General features: G+C 46.9%; 1 protein-coding gene across 2 annotated transcripts in view; it reads right to left on the bottom strand.

The window, feature by feature from the left end:
* ZNF185 (zinc finger protein 185 with LIM domain) overlaps positions 1-21,557 on the bottom strand; it is a 43,749-nt gene that overhangs the window by 5,653 nt on the left and 16,539 nt on the right. The window contains exons 5-29 of one of the 2 annotated variants that reach the window (XM_075763751.1): positions 21,477-21,515; positions 20,782-20,856; positions 19,857-19,931; positions 19,266-19,346; positions 18,164-18,247; positions 16,934-16,972; positions 16,219-16,302; positions 14,503-14,577; positions 13,759-13,839; positions 13,249-13,317; positions 11,654-11,737; positions 10,530-10,574; positions 10,034-10,120; positions 9,121-9,204; positions 8,525-8,623; positions 7,931-8,029; positions 7,352-7,465; positions 6,584-6,679; positions 5,588-5,668; positions 5,287-5,388; positions 4,684-4,842; positions 3,246-3,359; positions 2,890-2,985; positions 1,639-1,740; positions 90-158 (exon numbers count right to left, since the gene is read on the bottom strand). In XM_075763751.1, the coding sequence (XP_075619866.1) occupies positions 90-158; positions 1,639-1,740; positions 2,890-2,985; positions 3,246-3,359; positions 4,684-4,842; positions 5,287-5,388; positions 5,588-5,668; positions 6,584-6,679; positions 7,352-7,465; positions 7,931-8,029; positions 8,525-8,623; positions 9,121-9,204; positions 10,034-10,120; positions 10,530-10,574; positions 11,654-11,737; positions 13,249-13,317; positions 13,759-13,839; positions 14,503-14,577; positions 16,219-16,302; positions 16,934-16,972; positions 18,164-18,247; positions 19,266-19,346; positions 19,857-19,931; positions 20,782-20,856; positions 21,477-21,515 (2,133 nt within the window). The remainder of the gene's footprint in view (positions 1-89; positions 159-1,638; positions 1,741-2,889; positions 2,986-3,245; positions 3,360-4,683; positions 4,843-5,286; positions 5,389-5,587; positions 5,669-6,583; positions 6,680-7,351; positions 7,466-7,930; positions 8,030-8,524; positions 8,624-9,120; positions 9,205-10,033; positions 10,121-10,529; positions 10,575-11,653; positions 11,738-13,248; positions 13,318-13,758; positions 13,840-14,502; positions 14,578-16,218; positions 16,303-16,933; positions 16,973-18,163; positions 18,248-19,265; positions 19,347-19,856; positions 19,932-20,781; positions 20,857-21,476; positions 21,516-21,557) is intronic. The other variant, XM_075763752.1, reaches the window with a different exon arrangement.

The following is a 21,557-nucleotide window of genomic DNA, read 5'->3' as shown; positions in this document are numbered from 1 at the left end:
CTTGCTTGGTGCGTGTTAGCTGGCAAAGCCATACGCTGTTGCTTTGCACACGTATGTAGACACATGATGTCTCTGGACACTCCTCATACCTGCCATAGCGTGGGGAGGCTGATGACTCGCTGCTGTTCACGTACTCCTTCACAAAGAGGACCCCTTTTCTAGGAATGGATTGAAACAGAACAAGAAGCATTTGCATTAGAAAAGCCCGGAGCTAATGAGAGACAGCGCAAGGGACCACATGCGTGCACTTGGACATGGAACGCGTGCATGAAAAGGCACAGAGCGAGATGCTCTTGTTCTTGAATAAACACTATCAAGCAGTGTTGCTAAATAACACCTAAAATACCCCTCTAATTAACCCACCAAAACAAATCAAGTTAATTAAAAAGAATAGGATGGATATTATAATTCTTTCATCCAGTTATCCCCTGTTTTGCAAGGATAAGTCTTTTTCAAACCATGTCAGGATTATGCACACAGTAAGTATTTAGAGAGCTGGTGGTTGTGCCCGTTAACATTAAACCCTACTGGCACAGCACTACTTACAGCGCCTCTTTTGTCACTGGAATATCTCCAGTGTTTTCATCCATTATAAATTGCTACTGGTTTGTTTTGGGGATGGTTTTGCTTACAGAGCTGACCTCTCTTGCATATTCCTCCCTCTTTAAAATTCTGCTTTCAAAATGCCATGCCCCCATCTGTCTGTCTGTCTACAGCTCCGTCACAGATCGAGGGGAGACAGGGAGACGCTGTGCCCACCGGCTCTCTTCCCAGAACCATGAAATGAACTAATCAGGCTCTTTCTCCATGGTGCATTTTCATCGCTGCCTATCAGCTATGATTAATCCTCTCTTCTTATACGAGCAAACTAAGCCACGTCACAGCTAAAGAAAGGCCTTTTTTTTTTTTTTTTTAAACTTAGCGTAGACACTTCCCACGTCAAGTGTTTCAGATGGAAGTCTCTTACTGAGACAGGTGGTGTGATAAGCAGGCCAGGAGGACCCAAATATTGCCCACCGAAGCCTCTGCTGACCTCTCGTCACTTTGAAACCCCTCTCTAAATTGTGTAAAGCCGTGCAGCAGTTTTCACCTTTGAGATGGAGCCTATGGAAACCACAAATCCGAGAACACAGCTCCGAGTTGACAGCTGCACTGTGACAGCACGCTATCTTCTGCAACAGGACAGAGCAGAGTGCTGCGCCAGCCCCACTGCAATGGGGCACACTTGCTGTACGTGGGCTGCTCACTTGCTCATGACTAACAAGGGAAAGAGTCTTCCAAGAGCCTCACCCCTGCGATGAGTGTGCATGGCATGAGGAGCTCTGTCGCGTCCCTCCAGCTACCATGTGCTATGGAGGATTCATGATTTTGCCACACTAAAAAGTAAAGACACAACTCATGCTGTGAGCTACCTCCCAGTCTCTAAAAAAGGGCACCTGGAGAAAAATACCCAGCCCAACTCTCCCCCTTGGGTGGCTCTGGCCGCAACGGCAATGTGCTCTTAGCCAGAAGTGGCTGAGAAATGTCCCGTGGTGCGGACACCAAGCACCAAAGCCTGGCTTCTCTTCACCAAACAGGATGGCTGCATGCAAAGCCTGTATCGCAGCGGGAGGATCAGGACCACCCACTGCTCTTTACCCGGCAGAGCTGGGATCGGGCTGGTACCCAGAGGCCGCTGGGCTGTTGTGCGGTAAGGTGGCAATCGGAGTGCAGATCCTCTCGCTCGAACCTGGGAGAAGCCTGGCGAGAGAGAGGGAAAAGTCTATGGGCACTGGAAACATGAGCCGTGACACAATCCAAGCTGGCAGCCAAGGACAGACCCACCGCTACTGCTAGGAGGGCAGTTTGGGAGGGTACAGTATTAAGGCCCTTAACCATGCAGATGAATTCATCTTTATCACAAACAAAAAAGGTGCCTTTCTCTTTTTACATCTGCCACGTAACAATACTACTTCTCTGGAGAAGTGATTTGGAAAAGTCTCATTTACAGGGCCATGGGAGGCAAGATCAAACAAGATCTTCAAATCAGTGCAGACCATAAGTGAATCACGTAGCCTGAATGGGAGCAGCTATGGGGAGAAACGGCACACGACATGTTGCAGGAGAGGAGGAGATGGGGACGTCCGACATAACTATCCCCAGCGCAACTATCCCCAACTTAACAATTTCAAAAGCTGCAGAAGGGAGAAGGCGGTAAAACTACGGCTACTAAAATGTTTTCAGAAAACAGCTCTGCCCATCCACTCAGCAATGAGACCTGTTAAGTTTGCCTTGCAGGGATGAAGTTGATCTTGCCTGGAGCCAGTCCAAGGCCAAAGGACCTCATGTTCACACCCACAACACACTCCCCTTTCCAGATCCCACACTCTGACCTACGCTGGTGCCTCCATACCGTGTCAGACCGCATGTGGATAGACTGACACTGCCGTGAAGGACTGCAGGAAGCCCAGGGTAATAGTATTTATATTGGATACCTCCTACCCCTTCCAACAGCCTTGCTCTGGGACCAGTCCAGTCATTTAATCATTGACATCCTGGACACAGCGATCCTCTCTTTGCTTTTAGCTTTCTTTTTTTTCTGTAGCCTCTGTAAAGCCTGATTTGGGCTTTGCAAAAAGGGAGGGTAGCCAGGAACCAGCCCTTCAGTCTCCTGTCACCCATTCTGGCATTCCACATAGTAAAAAAATCTCCAGAGCTGGATGTATCACAGACCCTGTGCCGGGTAGCTTTTGCAGGAATGGTTTAAGAGTAGTTCTGTGCCTCTAGATCACACATCTACTCCCCAGGAACCATTCTTCTCTCTTTCAGCTCTTGGCTTTGCTTCCTAGCTTCTCTTCCACAGCAGTTTCCTGGAGGTTTCCCTCACAACCACCAAGACTACCCGTTTACCTGGTGCTGTTATAGTTTAAGCTGTCCATGTAGAACGGCACCCTGTGGCTTCTCTGGGAAATGGACATGGTGGTATCTCTGGGAAGGGAGTCGTGGCTATGGAAGGAAGTGACACAATCTCAAGTGCTGAACTTGAGCACGTGAAGGATTCTCACAAGTGGTGAGAATCTTGGCTAAATGTCTCCCTGCTTAACATCAAAATCACCCAGGCACCACAGCCATCCATGCAAACAGCACTCACTGCACACGCTTAGACCTGTGGAATTAGTACAAAGTAGGTCAGGATGCGCCAGGTACTGAATAGATGTAGCAGTGGGGTGTTCTTTGGGTTGTCTGGATTCCCTTTGACTTCTTACCGTCCAGCTGCAGGGTTAAATTCACAGTGCCCACTGGCACTAGTGCTGTCATATCTGGTGTTCCTAGGGCTGCTTCTCCCATCATAAAGTCTCCCTTCGTAATCCGGGGTAGGTCTGGCAAGGAAGCACAAAGCCCTGATTATATTGTACCAGGAGTCACTGCACTCCCCACATCGGCTAACTAGTACTTCGTCTCAGCAGTTACTATCATGATGCGTTCTGCCTTTCCTCTGCCCATTTCGCCTGGGCTGGCTCCACAGCTGCAGCACACATACAGAGCTCTGAGGATAGGAAAGCAGACTCAACATCTAATGCTTGAGAGTAAAGCCGAAGCAGTACATAAACAGATGTATCTTCAATATTGTTTCCTTTCCCAGCGCTCACCAAAACCACCACTGCACCATCCGCACACGTGAAGTACTGTCCAGCTGGCCCATCTGGGGCTCAGACCTGCACATTTTCACTTTTCCAAGACAGAACTCATTATGGGAATGGCTTTAACCTATGGGCAGAGCTCACGCTCTTTCAACAGAGAAAATGAGCTTATAGCTTATGGTCATTCTTTTCTTGAAAGTGCCCTGGGGCACAGATTATGTTCATATTGTATATCAGCACTTTGATCCTGATTAAAGCTTCAGGCAACTGTATAACTTAATGTTAAACAATGCTGAAAACCCCTGAAAATCAATGCTGCATTACAGAGAGAAAGAGGGACAGGCTTAGCTCATCGTAAGATGAGAAAAACCCTGCTCCGGGCAAGACGTGCGTTTGGTCTATGATATAAACCCAAGGGCAGGAACGAAGCGCAAGTTTCTTGCACAGCAGAGAGACACGTCAGCATCGCGTGGTGCTGGGGGGTGATAACAGGCCGTGAAGTACAATAAAGGTCTGTCCCATTTTTTTCTAGTCCTAATCTGCAAATACCTCCAAAAGCAAACAAGAGCTTTGTGACACCAACTTCCTGAAAAATGCTAAAAGAGGTGAAGGCTGCATTCAGACCACGTGGCTGGAGATATACGCATAAAGAGTAGTTATAAGTGTACAACTTGTCTCTTATATCATTGAGGGTCATGAGAAATAAAAACCAGCCTGCTCCTGAATCATCATCTCTGCAATTACAGAGGAGAAGCAGTTGTGGTCTGTACACATCTGTCAGGTTTCCAGGCGCCGTGCAGGTGGTCTGAATACAACCTGCCAAGAGCAGGTTACAGAGCAATTATCAGCTCAGATCTCCTGAATCCCTTCTTCAGCACTTCAGGTCCAAAACTGATCTCGTTCTGTTTGTTGCAAGACCTGGCAATACTGTATCTCCCTCTGGGAACAAAATCCTGTTCTCACTTCTTGATGCAGTAATCGTACAACCTAGACCAGAGTTTCTGTCAACTGTTTCTGTGCCAGCAGCTTTCCCTGTCCCTGCATCCCATCCCCAAACCATTACCTTCTGGTGCTGAACACTTGGCTGTCTATGTAGGATGGTATCCTGTGACTGGGTGCTGACAGGCTGCTGTTAAAAGGCTGGCGGTCCACGTACAGTGGCATGGGATGCTGGGTCTCGTACGCACTGAGAGCACTCTCTTTTGAGCTGAAGTTAGACCTGCTAAAGAATTAGAACCAATTTGACCATAAAGCCAACAACTGTACTTGCTATGACCAGCTCACACAAGTGTTTGGAATTTGTGGAGGCTGGATCGTGCCTCTTTCTAAAGGCAATAAGGAAAACCTGGGGCACCACGCTGCTAATAGGTTCTGGAGGTCAGGGGGAACGGCAGAGGTCTGCTCTACTTCCCCTCACAAAGCTGAATTCCCAGCAAACGCTGCAAGATTCAACAGTTGTCTGAGTTAATTCGGTAACTGAAATTAAATATGAACAACCATATGGGAGTGGAATCCTAAACCTAATATTACTTTTGTCAGAGTCATTTAATTAGCATAGCCTGGGCAAATTTACATAAGTCCAGGACTTCAGCCAGGGTTGTATCAAGAAGCAAGAATGGCAAAGGACGAGGATTTGGGGAGAAACAAAGGGATAGTCCCACTGTACCTGGCTGCCACTGGGTTAGGCTCATCACATCTCCAGTCTCCTGGGCTCTCATGGTGACCGTCTGTGGTGGGGCGGGTTTGTTCCTCGTAAGCTGGAGTGGTCCTGGTCAGGAAGGAAACAGCCGTTAGCAGCTTTAGCACTTGTGTCTACACCCATCCACTGCGGTGAGTAAATGCAGTAAAATCACGGTTGTGTTGGTTTCTGAAACCAGTAGCCAAGAAACAAGCATTTGCAATGCCTTCAAACAGCGCAAGGTGTGCGACAGAGCGGTGAAGACACGCCGGGTCCCCTGGCTCCCTACCTTTCCTGGCATGGATCAGCTTCATTCCCACACTGGGTCTCTGGAGCAACGATGCTGCTTTCTCTAGGTAGGGAGCTGGACCTGCCAAGACAGACGACCGTTATAGTCTGCAGAAGTGCCACTGCATGTAGAATTACTGTAGGATGTAGATGCAACCCCGGTGAATCTCCTGCCTCAAGAAACATACAATATCCCATATGCCAGATAATCCAAAGAGAAGTGAAAAAAACCCAAAACCCAAAATCAAATAGAAGGAAAACACAGATCTCTTCAAAAATAAGGTAGAAAGGAAAATAAAGGTCCTGATGAGCCTCAGTTATCTATTTACCCTTTCCAAACTTGGTATTTTAACTCTGGCCATTTAGTTATAACCATTATGGGTTATCCAGTACCTCTACGTTACATTTCAGACTGCTAAGCGCATGAGCTGGCCTCATTTGGGTACCATCTCAGAAGTGCATTCACTAGATAAACCCGCTGCAGAGTCACCCTGGATTTACACCTGTCTACACTAACCTAGGGAAAAGTTTGTTTGCTTTTTCTACCTGGTTTTGTATGTTTGTGCACACCAGCCCCTCTGGGAATACTGATACTCTGTAGAAAATCTGACACTGGCTTGGATTCCTGCATCAAAACTGCATTTAATTAGACTAAAAAATTAATTCTCAAAATACTTTCAAAGATCCTACCCTGAACCAGAGGAAGGAGCCCTTACACTTTACTGGCTACTAGTTGAGGGCTTCCCTTTACCAGCATTAATTCGATCCCTGCAGGTTCACTAAGGGAGTAAACCAGAAAACGTTTGGGACAGTCACCCAAGTGAAAGCAAGATCAATTTATTTTGAATCCTTTGCAACAAAGGTTGATACCTTGAATTCTTCTGAAAAACACTAATGTTCACTGAGCTATAGACTCCCATTCAGGTTGGGATGTTCCACCTGCAGTAAATTCCCCATGTTCTCTCATCAGAAAAACCAAGCCCATTATTTCTCTTGCCTTCTTGAAGTGATTTCTTCACTCCGCACGCAGGACGATATCCCCTCATTAACATCCACACTCCCACTAGTGCTGTCCTCAGAGCATGGCATGGACCTGGGGGAGAAGAGCAGTCTGGTTTACAAGTTGATTTGAAGATTTGTTGCTCACTGAAATACAAGCACAAGGAAGCCCACCTTGACCAGAAGCCTCAACTCTTCAAATTTAGGGGGGAAATACAACAAAAAGCCAAGAAATCAGTCCACGAAGGCCTTTGATTTGGACATTTAGCCCTGCACTGCTTTGCACGAGGCAGCCTGAAGACACCGAGACAGCCATTGCAAACCCAGTGGGGTCACAGGCCAGTGGGAAGGAAAATGGTCCAGTGCCAGGGTGACCAGAGTACAGCCTGAGGCCTGATGCAGGCTGGGTGAGCTCGGAACTGAGACCCAGCGTTACCACAGAGGCGTTACCCCATGCCGGATTAGGTTGTTTATTGGCATATGTCTCTAGAGGCAGTCTCTGCTTCCAAATTTAAGGTTGAGGCAGCAACTCCTGGCAGCCCAGCTGGACAGCGTTTGATGCCTCCAGTTAACGAGGATGTTTTCTCTCAAGCTTTCATATAAAACCATGGTAAAAGGTTCACTCAGCAGAAACAGCACTAGAATCAGGCACAAAAGGGGAGCCAGGGAGAAGAGTTTATCAGCATATGCATGTGGGGGAAGACACGCAAGGAATTAACCCTCATCCTACAGGAAGAGGCAGGGAGGTTATTATCCAATTCCTTACCTAGTCATGCTGGGCTCATGTTCAGTATGTTCCTTCGACCTGGGAGGCTCTGGGTGGACATTGTGGTCAGGAGGTTCCTGTCCTTTCTCAGAATGGTTGTTTGAGTCCGAAAACCTAAAATAAGGATCTGTGCTAAAGGCAGTGGAGAAAAAAAACATGCTGGGGTGGACAGACATCCATTCCCCTAGACAGGAGCCACCAGGCAGGGAGCAGGAGACACTGTTTGGCCAGAGCTATTCCAAACTCCCCTGGTGCCAGGTCTGATGGGAATCGCGTGTGCAAATCCCATTCTAGCTTGCAGGATCGCAGCTAAAGACCTTTCATCTGAGACTGTTGCAGCAGGAAAATGTTAGGAGCAGGAGAAAGCACCAATGTTAGAACTCCCCAGACTGACAGATGCTTCTAACACCGCAGGACACTGCCTGGGATTGCCTGCTGAAATGTGCTGTCATAAAGTCCTCATTCCTGGGTGCAAAGCAGAGGAACTGTTCTCTGGTCTCGGTTACACTGGGAACAGAATAAGACATGAAGAATTATGAAGTGAATAGGTCCTGTGGGTGAGTCCTACTGACCACGTACCCTCCTTGGATCAGCTCTGGTTGCCAGCCATCTGAGGCCCGCGTGCTCTCATGCCCCCTCTCTCTTGGGGTGTTCCCCTCTTTGAAATCTTGGAAAGACCTGGCAAAGGAAAAGAAACCCCACTCGTGGCTGTCGAGCACAAACACCCGAAAGCTCAGTTCAAGGCACACTGAGAAGAAAGTCACAGGCTTTGGTGGAGGATATTCCAAGGGCTTAGCTGTAACCAGTACAATGAAGCACTAACTTCAGCACGGCACAAAGCACTGCTTAACTGCTCGGAATTCAATGGATGGGCCAAGCAGCAACATTGTCACACGCTGAAATTAGTTCTTTAAAATACCGGTCCAAGCTATGTTTTCTCTAGACAAACATGCTGCTTTCTGGCATGAAAGCAGACCTGCAGGATATCGGATTATTTATTGTGGCTATATTGTACATCAGGATGTTTACACCAGGACAGGCATCACATCTGATACAGTGTCTGATAAAACCTGAGGCTGAATTTGAAATGTTCCTCCCTGTCCAATATTCTGAAGGGTTTCTTTGTAGAATGAACGTTTTAGCAAACATGGGGTTAGCAGCCCAGGTCCTTACGTCGCTTCATTCCAGTAAGGCTTGCTGTGTGCTGGGACCTCAGGACTCGTGTATCTGCTCTCTTGCGTGCTGCTTCTCTCCTTGTAGCCCAGGACAGATCTGATAATCAAAGAAAGGCCCGTTACATCTTTAACAACTGGCACGTGAGTCCTTGCACTAGTGAACACTATCTACTCACCAGGCAAGGCTTGTGCCAATCTCTACCATTCACTATCCTGCACCAAGATTTTCCTCTAGGTACCATATTTAGATGACAGCTGCATTTTGATGTATTTCAGCTGCCTTTCAGCTCCCTTGCTGCCACCCCAACATCACTGTAGCGTTTCACTGGGTTATCAGTGAATGAGAAGGTAGTGACCGAACCCCACCAAGCACCAAGAGGAGAAAAAAAGCTGGGGTGCTTGGCTCATATCAGAGAAGATGGAGGAGCGATACAACACAAACCTCTTAGTTTATTTTGCATTAAACCTCAGCACAGTTACCTTTATCCTTGGGACAAAAGCTGTGAAAAGAAGCCTCTTTCTGCGCCCACCATTTCAGTATTTCCTTAATCCTCAGTATTACTCACACACCCACTAAATTTACCCCGCTCTTACCCTTTAAAGGAATACTCTGTGTCCTCTAGGTGCACAGGGGTGCTCTCAGTAGGAGGAGAAGGGACATCAGACTGCAAGCTCGACCTGTCAAACAAAGGAAGGAATCTCCAGCTTGGTAGCTTGCCAAAGGCTTCAAGGGAGACTTGTATGAAATAACAACACTGCGCTTTATACGAGACCAGAAAACAGAAAGTAATTTTCTCAGTGACACTGATTTTCCTTCAGAAAAAAACAGTTTTCACTATCTCTCATCAAGAAGAATAGAGGTTGTTAGTGGAACTAATGCAGTTACTTGGCCTCAATTCACACACATCGTGGCTGGAGACACGACTCTTCTAGATCATGCACAACATGAGTAACTTTGGGGAAGACGTTCCTACATTACTAGCAGCAGCTCTAGGTCTTGGGTTTTACACTATCCTACTGGGAGCCTCGTGATCCTCCTCACCTCAGCTGGAAGGTCTGAAGCCATCATTTGCTCACCTCAAGTCCCTTGGTAAGCCAATACACGGACTCAAGTCTCAAAATAATGGGCTAAAGTAAGTGAAGAAAGCAGCTTCAGGGAGATTAGTGTGTTCGATGTCAACAGCAGCAATTCTTTCCTGACTCTGCACCTCTGACATTGTCAGGGAAGCAAGCAAGCTCTAAAAAGCACGTGGAATGGAGACACAGGAGATCAGTGCTAAAAGCAATGACAAAGCTGCTGTGGCTGCTTCTGTAGGAAGAAGTTGATGTGTAACAGCAAACAGAAAGAACGCTGTTGCACGTTTAGCCACCTAGGATTTTCTGGCTCCCCTTGCTTTGTTGCCCAGGTTGGATTCTGCTTCCAAGTCTACTCTGGACAAGTTAGTTATTTTCCCCCCACCTCTGCCCTCTGCGAGCAGCACTGTGAGTACCAGCACCAGGCCCTGACCTTGCAGGTTCAGACTTTGCATCATCCAGGCAGTGAGAGGTCTCGTACTCACGGTGCAGCTTGTCTGTAGCATCTGCAGGTCTGTCCCTGCAACCAGAGTTGGACTTGGTAAGAGAGGGGGTTTCATGGGCCACAGAAGGAAGCTTAGCAAGTTGGAGAACAGAGCAAGAAGCAAAAATATCAAATGTGAGATATTCCTGTCTCAAACGTAACATCTTTTCCTCCTTCCTGCTTAGCTCGGTAAACTTCCTGCAGCAGACCTGAAGGGCAGAGACACAAATCCAACCAACTCACACTACTGCAAGGGAAGAAGCTGACAGATCTCGGTCTCCATTTTGAGCTGGTGAATCAGGTCCACCCCCCCTTTGCAAATACATGTGAGTGCTGCACCCAGAACACCTTTGTGAGAGCAGTACCAGGTTAGAAGAAGAGCCCTCTTCACTCTAAAATCGAGGAAAAAAAGTGAATTTTACACTGTTCATAGGTTTACACTTACTTTGGTGGGTAAAATCCATTGTTGGCTTCTGTGTGTTCAGGATAACTGGAAAGAAGACACACCAGCTTTGGAAAGCATCTTTGGTTTGGGTAATGTGCTACAATTATTTTCTTAAGCATTTAATAAAAAAGAGAGAGGAGAAAAATCCCTAAAACTTCCCCGAGATGTTCCTCAGTATATTTCTACAGGTAAAATGACAAGAAACTTTAGGGCAATTCAGTGTGTATGAAGTACAAAGGAGCATTTAGTAACTCTGAACATCGTCAGCATATGACAGATGCCAGTGGTATGGGGTCATCTGGAAATTCAAGGCAGGACTCTTCCAAAAACCAGTGGGATGTCCTAGAGCCCACAGCTGCAAGGCAGGCACCTCCATCTGCATGCCCAGAAGGGAAGGAGTGGCCCTGCCATCCCCCGGCTCATCTCCGGGGAGCTGACAAAATGGGGAACTTCAGGTGTCTTGATCCAAAATCATGTGTTTCTGTTTTCTTGTTTCCAGAATACCACAGGGGCAATGCTTTTCCTCCCTTGCTTCCACTTTCTCTTCTCACTGCCTATGATTATGCGACCTTTAACTACTTTCTGCAATACCTCAGAGTCAGGACACAACTCTTCCTCATCACTGAACATTTTGGTTTGCCACAGTTTACGGGATGTGCAATTTCCTTTGGGGTTTGGGGTTTTTTAGGGGCTCTCTTGTTGCAAAAGTAAATAGATAGGTGGATGCTGGAGGCCTAGAGAGACATTGACCAGTAACCTCTCTATACTGTTAAAAAAAAAAAATATGTTTTTTTTTTTAAATTACATTCCAGAATTGGTTTACATTTGGGAATAAACCTGGAAAATGCATAAATGACCCTCAAAAGTGATTATTTTTTTTTTTTGTATCATAGGAACTAAAGAAAAAAACTGGAACAAAATATCAAACAGTTTCATTGAAGAGGATAGTGTTTTCTTTTTCTCCTCCTTCTTAAATACAGTGTTAGAGAAACTGCTGCCGTTCTGCAAAGCACAGGTTGAACTGCGTTCTTCCATCAGTAAATATCCATTCAGAGTTTCCAAGAGCAGCAGTTTAGGATTTGCACAATGCTCAAGCCAACAAAGGAATTTCACACTAACTCTACCTTCCATTCGTGGAAACCACGGTTGCTCTGGGGGCCAGTTCATCCCTTGGGAACAGCTCAGACTTTTCCTTCAGAGGTTTGTCACTAGAAAAAGGAAAACGCCAGTGAGCTATGACTTGACAGCGTCTATATTGTATCATCCTAGAACAGTCTACTAACATGTAGCTCAGAGGAGCACAAAACGGGGCTAACAATATATGAGGATATATAGGAGGGGCCAGCCTTCGGAGTACAGTGGTCCTGGCAGCAGCTTGCTGGTTAGAGACACGCATTGCTCCCTGCAGCGAGGTACCACTAACCTCCTTGCTCGGGAGAGCGTAAGTACCCTCCAACAGTTGTTCTCTCTCTGCTCGTGGGCCAGAAACACCTTCCTACAGGTCCACCAGCCGGACCCTACACCCATCTTTCACTCCCCTAGACCTGTCAGGCTGTGCGTTTGTCTCCTTCCTTCTCTGCCAATGTCTCTCTCTCCAGTTTTAGGTGGCTTAAGTAATGAGGCATCCTCTAATTTCTCTGGGAGACTGACTCACAATTAGGAGCAGCTATGTGACCCAAATGACCCCAAGCACAATGAGCGCGTTGTAATCAGGCTGTCCCTCCAATGACATCCAAGGATATATTTATGGGCCTCAGTTGAATGACCATGAAAACAGTCCAGCCTCTACCTTTTCTCAAGCACTCTGGTCTTTGCTTCAGCCTGAGAGATTGGTTTGGGAACATTTCTAGCTTTATCTTCACCAATGGAGGTGGAGAGTGAATTGCAATTAACTGTATATGCTAAACTCATTTGGTGAATCCAAGCCTTCTACAGGTGCTTACGCATAACAGAGCAAAAGGTGAGGCCATGTGTACAACTCTGCCTACTTCAGTCTAGACACAGCCAAAAATTCAGAGAGGTAACACTGAGAACAAAAAGAGCCCTGCTAATATGGGGTATATCTTAAAAATCTGAAATGCTCCTGTGTACAGCCCAGAGGATAAGGATATAAGCATACAAGGAGGGAGTGATCTTTCTCAGGAGGACCAGAAGCTCCTCTACCCTCAACTGCAAGATCCCTTTCTCATCCATGCAGCTACACAGCATCAGAGGTCTGCCCCATAATGTGGCCAGCACCTGCCCCCATGCCTTTGGGTTCCCAATCAGTTCCTTCCTTCTTTGGTTTTCCTCCACACAACAGAGCTTTTCACGGTTTCCCGTTGTCCAGCCACCCCTTCAGACTTTCTACAACGTAAGCAGAAGCCACCAGCAGCTGACGTTCAACACATCCCTTGTAGGTGGAAGAAGCTCCCCAGGGAATAGCAGTGGGAGAGCAACTGGAGCGGTAAAATTAAAAAAAATAAATACAAATGCATGAAGTAGACTCTTAAGGGCCTGAGCCAGAGGGCAGAATCCTTGAGGGAGGTGAAGGAGGAGCAGAGAAAGCTGACGAGCTGCAGCCTAGCCAGCAGATGATGCTCTTGGAGTGCAGCCCAGGACCATAACTGGAGAGATCCCATCTGTTTGAGACTACTAGCAGGTATATACTATTTCTGAGCAAAAAGCAGGGTTACACCTTATGTTCAGCAGCACAGATCAGCCTTTCTCAACTTCTTACCCGTCCCCATGCTGTGCCACAGTTTCAGATGAGGATTTCCCATTAAGGGCCTGTCTGTTTTCACCATTTCTGCAAGCAAAACAGCAAAAATGATTAGGTGGGGGGATGAGGGGACACAATGTGAGGCATAGGAACTGCACGGCAAGGTGCTTGTTGGAAGTCTGCTATGTACAGTGCAGGGACTGAATTAAAATGAAAGCTTAGCAGATAGAAAGGTCTGCAGTTTTTGGGCTCATATTCTCATCAGAAAGAACTGAGTAATGTTCAAGCTGTGGGAGGCCCACAGCTTCCATCTGGGTATATTTCCTCCCAGACTGCTAATGCTTTTGTAAAGCACTGCTTTCTTAGATCCCCTGTGCTCCAGTATTTATTGTTCCGTGACTGCACTGCGTCCAGAACAATCACGTGTATCTGGGAAAATACCACCAAGCAGAGCCAAACTCTGCCGTGCAGCATGCTCCTTGCTACCTTTAGTGGAGCTTTAGGATGATGCAGGGCCAACAGCCCTACCTGATTTCAGCAGAAGTGGAGATTCTTTCTGAAGTTTCACTTGAGGATGTGGTTGTTTGGCTCTTACTGCCTGTTTCAGTGCTGCAAGAGAAGGCAAAGAAAGAAGCTGTCATTCCTGAACAAACCAGCTCCCCGCTGCAGCTGGCCAGAATATTCCTGCACTGAAGTGTTCTTTTCTGTGAATAAATAAAATGGAAAACAAACATCACTGTTTTCAATACGTTCACTTACAAAGTGGTCTTATCAGAAGCAATTTTTAAATTAAAAACACTGATATTGCCAGGAATATCTACCTTCTGCCAATGACACACAAGGAATAAAAATAACAGAACAAGGTCAGTAACCAAAGCGTTGTTTGCAGTGCTGCAGAAAACCATTTCAACTTTTTTTTTTAATACTATAGTCATTAATTAAATCAAAGTTGAAAGCAACTGAAAATTATTCCACTACACATATTTGGCAAGAAAGAGTTCAGCACATTTGGGTTTTTTTCCTTTCAGGTTTTGAGCACTTCTATCAGGATGTTGTCAGATCCTTGCAGGACATAACACAGATTTCAGACATAAAACCTTTTTAAAACAGCTGCCTGCATCTAAGGAAAATCTCCCATGTACAAGGCTGACAAATTTGTTTCATTTCACGTCCCAGAGGGTTACCCACAGAAGTCTCTGACCTACAGCTACACGCGGGCTGATGCAGCTGCGGAAGATGTCCAAGTCATCCTGGCTGTGCTATAAAACTCACCTGGAGAGGGACACTGCTGTTGTCTTTGGCTCACTCCACGAAGACCCAGCGGTGGTTCTTCTTAGCCCAGTAGTACTGACAAAAAAAAAAAAACCCCAACAAGTAACAAAGCATAAAAGACAGAAGATTTTTTAGGTGCCTTCTCCTGGGGGGGGGGGCACATCCTGCTTTCTGGCCCACAGCTCTCACATCTGCTTCCTGGGCTGTGAGACTGAACCCTGCTGTGCAAGGACTCACACACAGCTGTCCCTGCGCACTGCTGCACCGATGTGACACTGTCTGCCTTTCTGCTGAAACGCTCCATCTTTAGAAACTGGCTTTTCCTATTTAACACAGCTGGAGCTGTTTCTATCCCCAGTGTTTGAGTTTGCAATAAATCCAACTTCCCCAAATGTACAGATTAAAGCTCAACGCACTCACAAAATTGATTTCACTATGCGTACGTGTAATATGGGAGGAAAGGAGGGTAATGCTTCCCAGCCCTGCCTCAAACCTGCACCACGATGGCACAAAATTGCTACCGAAATTCATGAGGCAGCTCCTTCATCCTGAAAAGAAAGCATTTTGGGCTGAAAGGCCTCATTTATTGGACTCCCTGCTGGGCCCACTAAGGACCAGAGTGGCAGAGAAGCTAATAACGCTGCTGCCTGGCATCAAGCCACCCCTGAGAGCAGGAACAGAGAGCTGAATCCCAAATTAAATGAATCTGCTTGAAAACAGAGAAGGATTCTTCCTTCTAGGGCAAACATTTCCGTTTCAGCCAAACATTTATGCATACCGGTCCCAGTCAGCCCCACAGCACATGCCAGCTGTTCCTGACCAGTGTGGACTAGGGGAGGGTCACTGCTGCCCCTTTGCACCAGAGACAGCCTGTCCCCAGGTCTCACATACCACGGGGAGAACGCTCCAGCCTCTCTGTCACAGCTCTGCCTTTACTTGAGCTTCACAGTAAGCTGTTGAAAGGGGCTAGGGGCTTGAAATGAGGCTAACATTTCCCATCAAAGCAAAGATCAATTTAAAGATAATGAACCTCTCAAACCTCTCCGGTCACACCTATCTGTTGCTATGAGGGTAGAATAATTAAATCTAAAGTCTAACAAAAGCAGAGAGCTGTCTCAAGGGACTGGAAATAATGAGGTATTGAGTATTTCATGTCTAGGGGATGGGGTCAGTTCACGCAGCCAAGTTTGCTGCTAAAAGAACACCCTTACTATCTGATGGCTGCTGGATGGGTAGGTGAGCTCATCTAAGCCTGCTCTGACTCCTCCTGTGAGCTGTCCTTCCAGAAGTGCCACCAGGCTCATTCTTGTTGCATACGAGCACCTTGGGAAGTCAGGACCAATTGGGCTGCGGGGTGTGATCAGGAGAGGGGCTCACTGGCAAGTTTACACCATACCACTCACATTCGAGTTGGCCCGGAGTTACATGCAGTCTGTCATGCCCCAGGGCTGTCAGCTGGGTACTTTATGACACTTTGGCCCTGTCCCTGTCCATTTGTTTCACCAAGTTAGCTGATGCCATTTTTCATTTTGGATCTTTCCTTTTTTGCAAGAAAGGAGCAATTAACATTTTCTGAGAAGTCTCTTCTGAAAAACCTCCATCCCTAGTTGTGTTCAGATAGCTGCTACCTGGCAGATAAATGCAGTTATCTGCAAAGATGGCAAATCAGTGTGCCCTAAAATCAGTCAACACGCTACTCCAGGATGAGGTAAGTACCTGTCATGATCTGGTGTAAACCTGCATGAACCAGATACAGTTGGACTCCTCCTCTGTTGTCCTTCCTCTTCTTCTATCTCAATTCTTTCAAAAGGCAAAAAGAGAGACAAATATGACATTGTTTCCTATTCCCCACTGCTGGCTATTTCAGGCAGGTTGTTCTTGTTTTCCCTTAAGCTATGTTTTCCCTCTGTTTCCCCCAGAGGCAGGTTTTTCCTGCTTCTCATGCTCCCTGTGCTCTGCTACTGGTGAGCATCTCAACTGGCTGAATGAAGCGTGATCTTCAGCCCAAATTAGTGGCATTTTGCTGTCACAGCCACTTTACAAATAGCATCAGCCAAATACTTAAATTCCAGAAAGCACCCTAGGCATCACTTCCCTATTGTACCGACTGCTTTAGAAGTTAAATGCCTGAAGCCTGGAGAATATTCACCCTGCAGGCTGGAACCAGCCTTCCCTGGAAGAAGAAAGGCAGTGAACGAGTCTGTCTGTTGCCCATAACCCAAAGCATCACCAGTCCTGTATTCTCGGTGTTTACCACACTGTGGGCTCTTAAAAGCCAGCATGATTCAACCCAGAGCATCCTTTTTAAGGGAAGTGTCCCTCCTCTGCTTTGAAATACCTGGAGATCTCCTGTCCCAGCATTTAAAAGCAGCCCTGGTAGAGCACACGGACGCACAACCCCAGCAGTACTTTCAGAGGGTCAGTGACCTACCTCTTGGCAAACAAGGGTGGAAATTCTTGTGTTGGGCTGCTGTAAAGGAAGCATAAAGACAACAGTTAGAGGGTTGGAGGTAAAGACACACCTTGGGCAGGGGCAGCTCCTGCAGTCTCTGCCCCATCATTGACACATATGGTGCAAGGAAGGCATTAAGGGGTCACGTAACACCATCTGGGCAGAGCTGAGAGTGACTGGGTGTGTTAAACCTGCCCAAATTACAGAGCAGAAGAAATAAAAGTAGGAAGAGCAGCTAGTTATTACACGTGAAGTAAAGAAGCTTCCCCAAAGGGTCTTTTTAATTTTATATCTTCCTGATAGCTGTTTTTCTTCCTGCAGACAAACCTGCCTCCCTCCAAACCACACAATACTCAGTGCACCAGAGGAACTAGCAGCCAGTGCAAACACCCTTAACGTCCTCACAAATCCTATCCGAGCACTTCTCCCATTCCGGGCACAGTTGAGTGCTGCTGGCGCATCCCCTCCCTGCTTCCTCCCACACTAGCAACCTCCTGGTGCCTCATTGTGTCACCCTGAGTTATGTCAAGAGGAAAAGGATTTATAGTGAAAGCAAAGCTGCAAAAAAAGTCACTATCACGGCTCCTGGGAGATAGGACACCTTGGAAATCTGCTTTTTTTTCCCCTCCCAGGAAAGAGATGCACAACAGAGCCTTGAACGCCAGTAGCTCCCACACGTCCTTCACATTCCTGTTACACATCCACATGTAACTGTTAGGTTCTTTTTCCTCACAGAACTATTTTGAAGCTGCAACTAAGATCAGGATCTTGTAAATCTAGCTATTTTTCAAACACAACGTAAAGGCAAACTCTGCTGCAAAAACCTGATCCATATTAGATGCAGTTTGTATTTGTTCTGATTTTCCCCTTTCATGCAACAAAACTGGAGACAGCAGTATTAAGAACTGAGCCTGAAAACTGAAGTCTTGATTGCGGGCCCCAGGGAATTAGGGACTGTCATGGTTTCTCCCAAAATTTCATCCCTTACAGCAAGGAAGACCTCCCAAGACTCCTGAAGGATTTCCCCAGTTCTGCAGAAACCTGCAGATATCCTTGGCACTTCTAGAGAGACGGCAGCCAAGTCTTCTCCCCTCTGGAAAAGTACTCATCGCCATCAGAAAACCTTGAGTTGGGCCACCATCCCTGTGCGACTGTGTTCAACAGCCTCTTCCCTGTCTCCTGCCCCACACGCGCACGCTGAAGACTCACCCGCTGCTTTTTTTGGCTGCCGAGAGGACGTAAGCACGTTCTCTGCTGGCAGTGCGTCTCAGGACACTGTTGGCCGCCTCTGTCCTGGAAGGGAGGGAAGGGGTCAATTCTGCTCATGCTGTCAGTGGCTGCTGGCCACTTCTAGCTTCGAAGAGGCAGTAGGTGACCAACCCAGGGGAGGCTTGTGCTAACCCGGACAGAGCTCCCGTGCTCTGGGGAGCAGAAATCCAGCCAGAGCTAAGAGGAGTAACAATGTCTTATTGCTTTCTTTAGTACCATTCATGCTGGGCCACAGCACTTTCGCATGGATGTAAAGCACCAGACATAAAAATACTTCCTCTTCCAGGAGGGCAGAGGGAGTTCCCCTTTTCAAGACCTGGACTCTGGCGACATTGCATACCATGGGACAAAATAAAGGGATATGGGCTTTGTGGCTGACATGCTACATGGACGGACATAAGTACCACCAGATGTACCAAGGGATAAGTGTGGACCTCTGAAATGACTTTTATTGGTTCCTTCCCAGGGGGCAAATTACCAAGTTTTCTTTTGTGAAAGTCTTGTATCTGAGGAAACGTATCTTCACAAACTCGACTGAAAGCAACAAGGACACTGGCTGCATCAGATGCAGATTTGCCACGCAGACAAAACACGTTCTACTCCCGGCATGAGAACGAGACACCCGTTGGGATCTGGACTTAGATGCAAGTCCCCAAGTGCTCCAGACCCGAAGGCGCGCACGCGGACTGTGGGAGGCGGACTCCCCCCTTACTGTCAGGCTATCTGTACGTCTCTATCGTTACACACAGAGACTACGCAGCGGATGGATTCCACAACCCATTTCCAGCTGCCAAATTAATTGGGGTATGCTGTCAGGTTGAATCATGTCAGGCTTTTAATTATATTTTGTTGGGAGCGCAGTTGCCTGTGGGCATAGATGCGCTCTGTGTAGAAATATCAGCTTATTATTTTATTGCAATCAGCCCTAATGGCTCAGCTATAATCATCATCGAACTGACCCTCCAGTAATGAACAGTTAAACTGAAGTAAGTCCACTTGTCACTGCCCCTGCAAGAAAAAGGTGGTTACCTGGAGGGCATACCTCTTTTTATGTTCATCTGGAGTAAAAGGTACATCCTCCTCATCCAAGTCCACTGATTTTTGCTTGACATTATACGGAGCTCTAAAATAGAAAGGGAAGGGGAGAGCCAGGGTAAGAGAACTGCTTCTGTAGATTGCTGCAGAGACAGCACAAGCAAAACCCAAGATAAATCCAAGGGCAGAGAACGTGGAAATGGGTTCAGACCCTAGAAGTGTTGCACACAAGTGTGGAAGACACTTGTGTTTTTCATGCGCACTGGGGTACGCGTGTTCCTATAGGATTTTGTTTTCTTAGTATAGGGGTTAAGCCTAGAGGCTGGTTCATGAGAAATGCCTAGCTGCATTTCAGATTAGAGCCAGTCTTTGACATGAAAAGCTGTGCAGGAAGCGTCAGCAGTGCTGTTCTGTCACAAGGCCCCTCCTTTCTCCTGGTTTCAGAAAGGCCGGCAATGCTGCAAACCAAGTCCCCTGGCTGCACCCTCCAGTTTCTGCCTTTGTTACTACCAAGTGATAAAATTCACTCCGTACAAAGACCATTACCAGTTCCAGCCTGTGCACAGACAGAAAGTGCTGTTCCCCTTTGCACACTCACAGTTTCTTGTAATCCTCGGTGGTCATCCTGTAGCCAGAGGAAGAACGGGACAGGCTGTGTCTCTTGGCGGCAGTGCTGCAGATGGCATAAACCACATCTCTTAACGTGAGCTCTCACCCTTCGCCTCCCTCTTCCCCAGGTGAGCTCACGCTCCACAGGATGGGGGAAAACAGGGTGATCTCAAAGATCCACTCTCTGAATTCAGGGAATGCTATTTAATTGAAGGGCAGCATTTGCCTACTTTTCACAGCCTTGGACCTGGCTTCGCCAGGGCCACTGTGAGTTCTCAGAGCCAGTATGGGCATACCCCTCCGTGGGACGGTGCTACTCCATCTCAGGAACAGCAGTGAGAAGGAAGACAACACCTTGTGGCATCATCCCTCTCCTCAGACAAATCAAAACAGTGGAAAAATGGGGTTTCAAAAGGTTTCACTTGAGGTGCAACAAAGCATCTGCTTAGATCAGAGCCATGCTTAGATCTCATTTGTTAGAATTAAACATAAGTGCCTCTCACAAGACAGATTTAAAAAAAAAAAACCCAAACAAACAAAAAACCAAACAAAAACCAAACAAAACCCCACCATATTAAAAACATGAAAATGAAGTGTTACAGCTTTGCTAGGACTCCTTGTGATTTGTCCTCCACTCAAAACTGTTTGCCAAATTAAACCCACATCTGTGAGTATTTTCACAGCCAACTGCCATGCCATGCTTTGGTGAGGAAAATAGGGAGTTTGAATCCTCGTCTTTCCCGTGTCTGCTGAGCGGAGCTGTTAAATGAACAGCCACATCTTCCAGCATTTAGTAGGGATTTAGCAGAGCTCAGTGGAAGACCATAAGCACTGGCCAAAGTAAAAGGATAACTAGAAATATATACAATATTTAAAAGCTCATTTTCATGAAGAAGAGGAAGACACACACATACCTTTTTTGTGCTCCATTAGAAGATGAAGAATCTGGCACAGAAGACGTCTTATCGATGGTTCTTGTGAACACCCCTCTGGGGAGAAGAGAGACATGTTAAATTTTTTGCAGGACAGAGTTTGGAATTAAAATTGAGAGACCTGTGGCCACTCTTTGGCCTAACAGTGTCTGTGTGTCCTGTTGGGAGGAAGGTACTGGCTCAGGACACCAAGAATTAGCAGGTGCTTCCTTTGGAGAGTCACCCTGGGAAAAGTCCCATCCTCCTGCTCCCTGGCCTTAGACAACACGGTAAAACCAGCTCACCCACAGGCCTGGGTATGGCATCACAGGGCTTGACAACCTGTTTAGGACTACGGTGGCATCAGAGTCTCCCCATGGGCAACAGCTGAAGCACACAAGCCCCATCACTGATACTGTGCCGATCACGAGGATGGTGGAACATTTTCATAGCACGATAACCCTTCCATGTGTGATCAGTGTATCATACAGAGGAGATCTGATTTTCTGTTAACATCACCATCAAACTACCTGTTTAACAAAGTACTCGGGGCTCTCTCTTCACCAAGGCACTCCCTGAGCATTGTAATCTTCCTAACTAATAGGAGAACCCAAGAGATGGTACTATTTTTCATGCTCGTTGCTCCTGATCTCGTTCTCCTTCCCCTACAGCCCAAATATATGCCACTCTATACCAACCTGATGAGGTAACCGGATTGAGGCTTGGAGGCAGAAGACCTGTGCAAAGAAGAGACATTAGTGAATTAAGAAACACGAGGA

The sequence above is a fragment of the Balearica regulorum genome, chromosome 11, assembly GCF_011004875.1.
Source record: "Balearica regulorum gibbericeps isolate bBalReg1 chromosome 11, bBalReg1.pri, whole genome shotgun sequence".
Lineage (NCBI taxonomy): Eukaryota > Metazoa > Chordata > Aves > Gruiformes > Gruidae > Balearica > Balearica regulorum.
The sequence above is the reverse complement of the archived record's forward strand: the minus strand, read 5'-3'. Positions and strand labels throughout refer to the sequence as shown.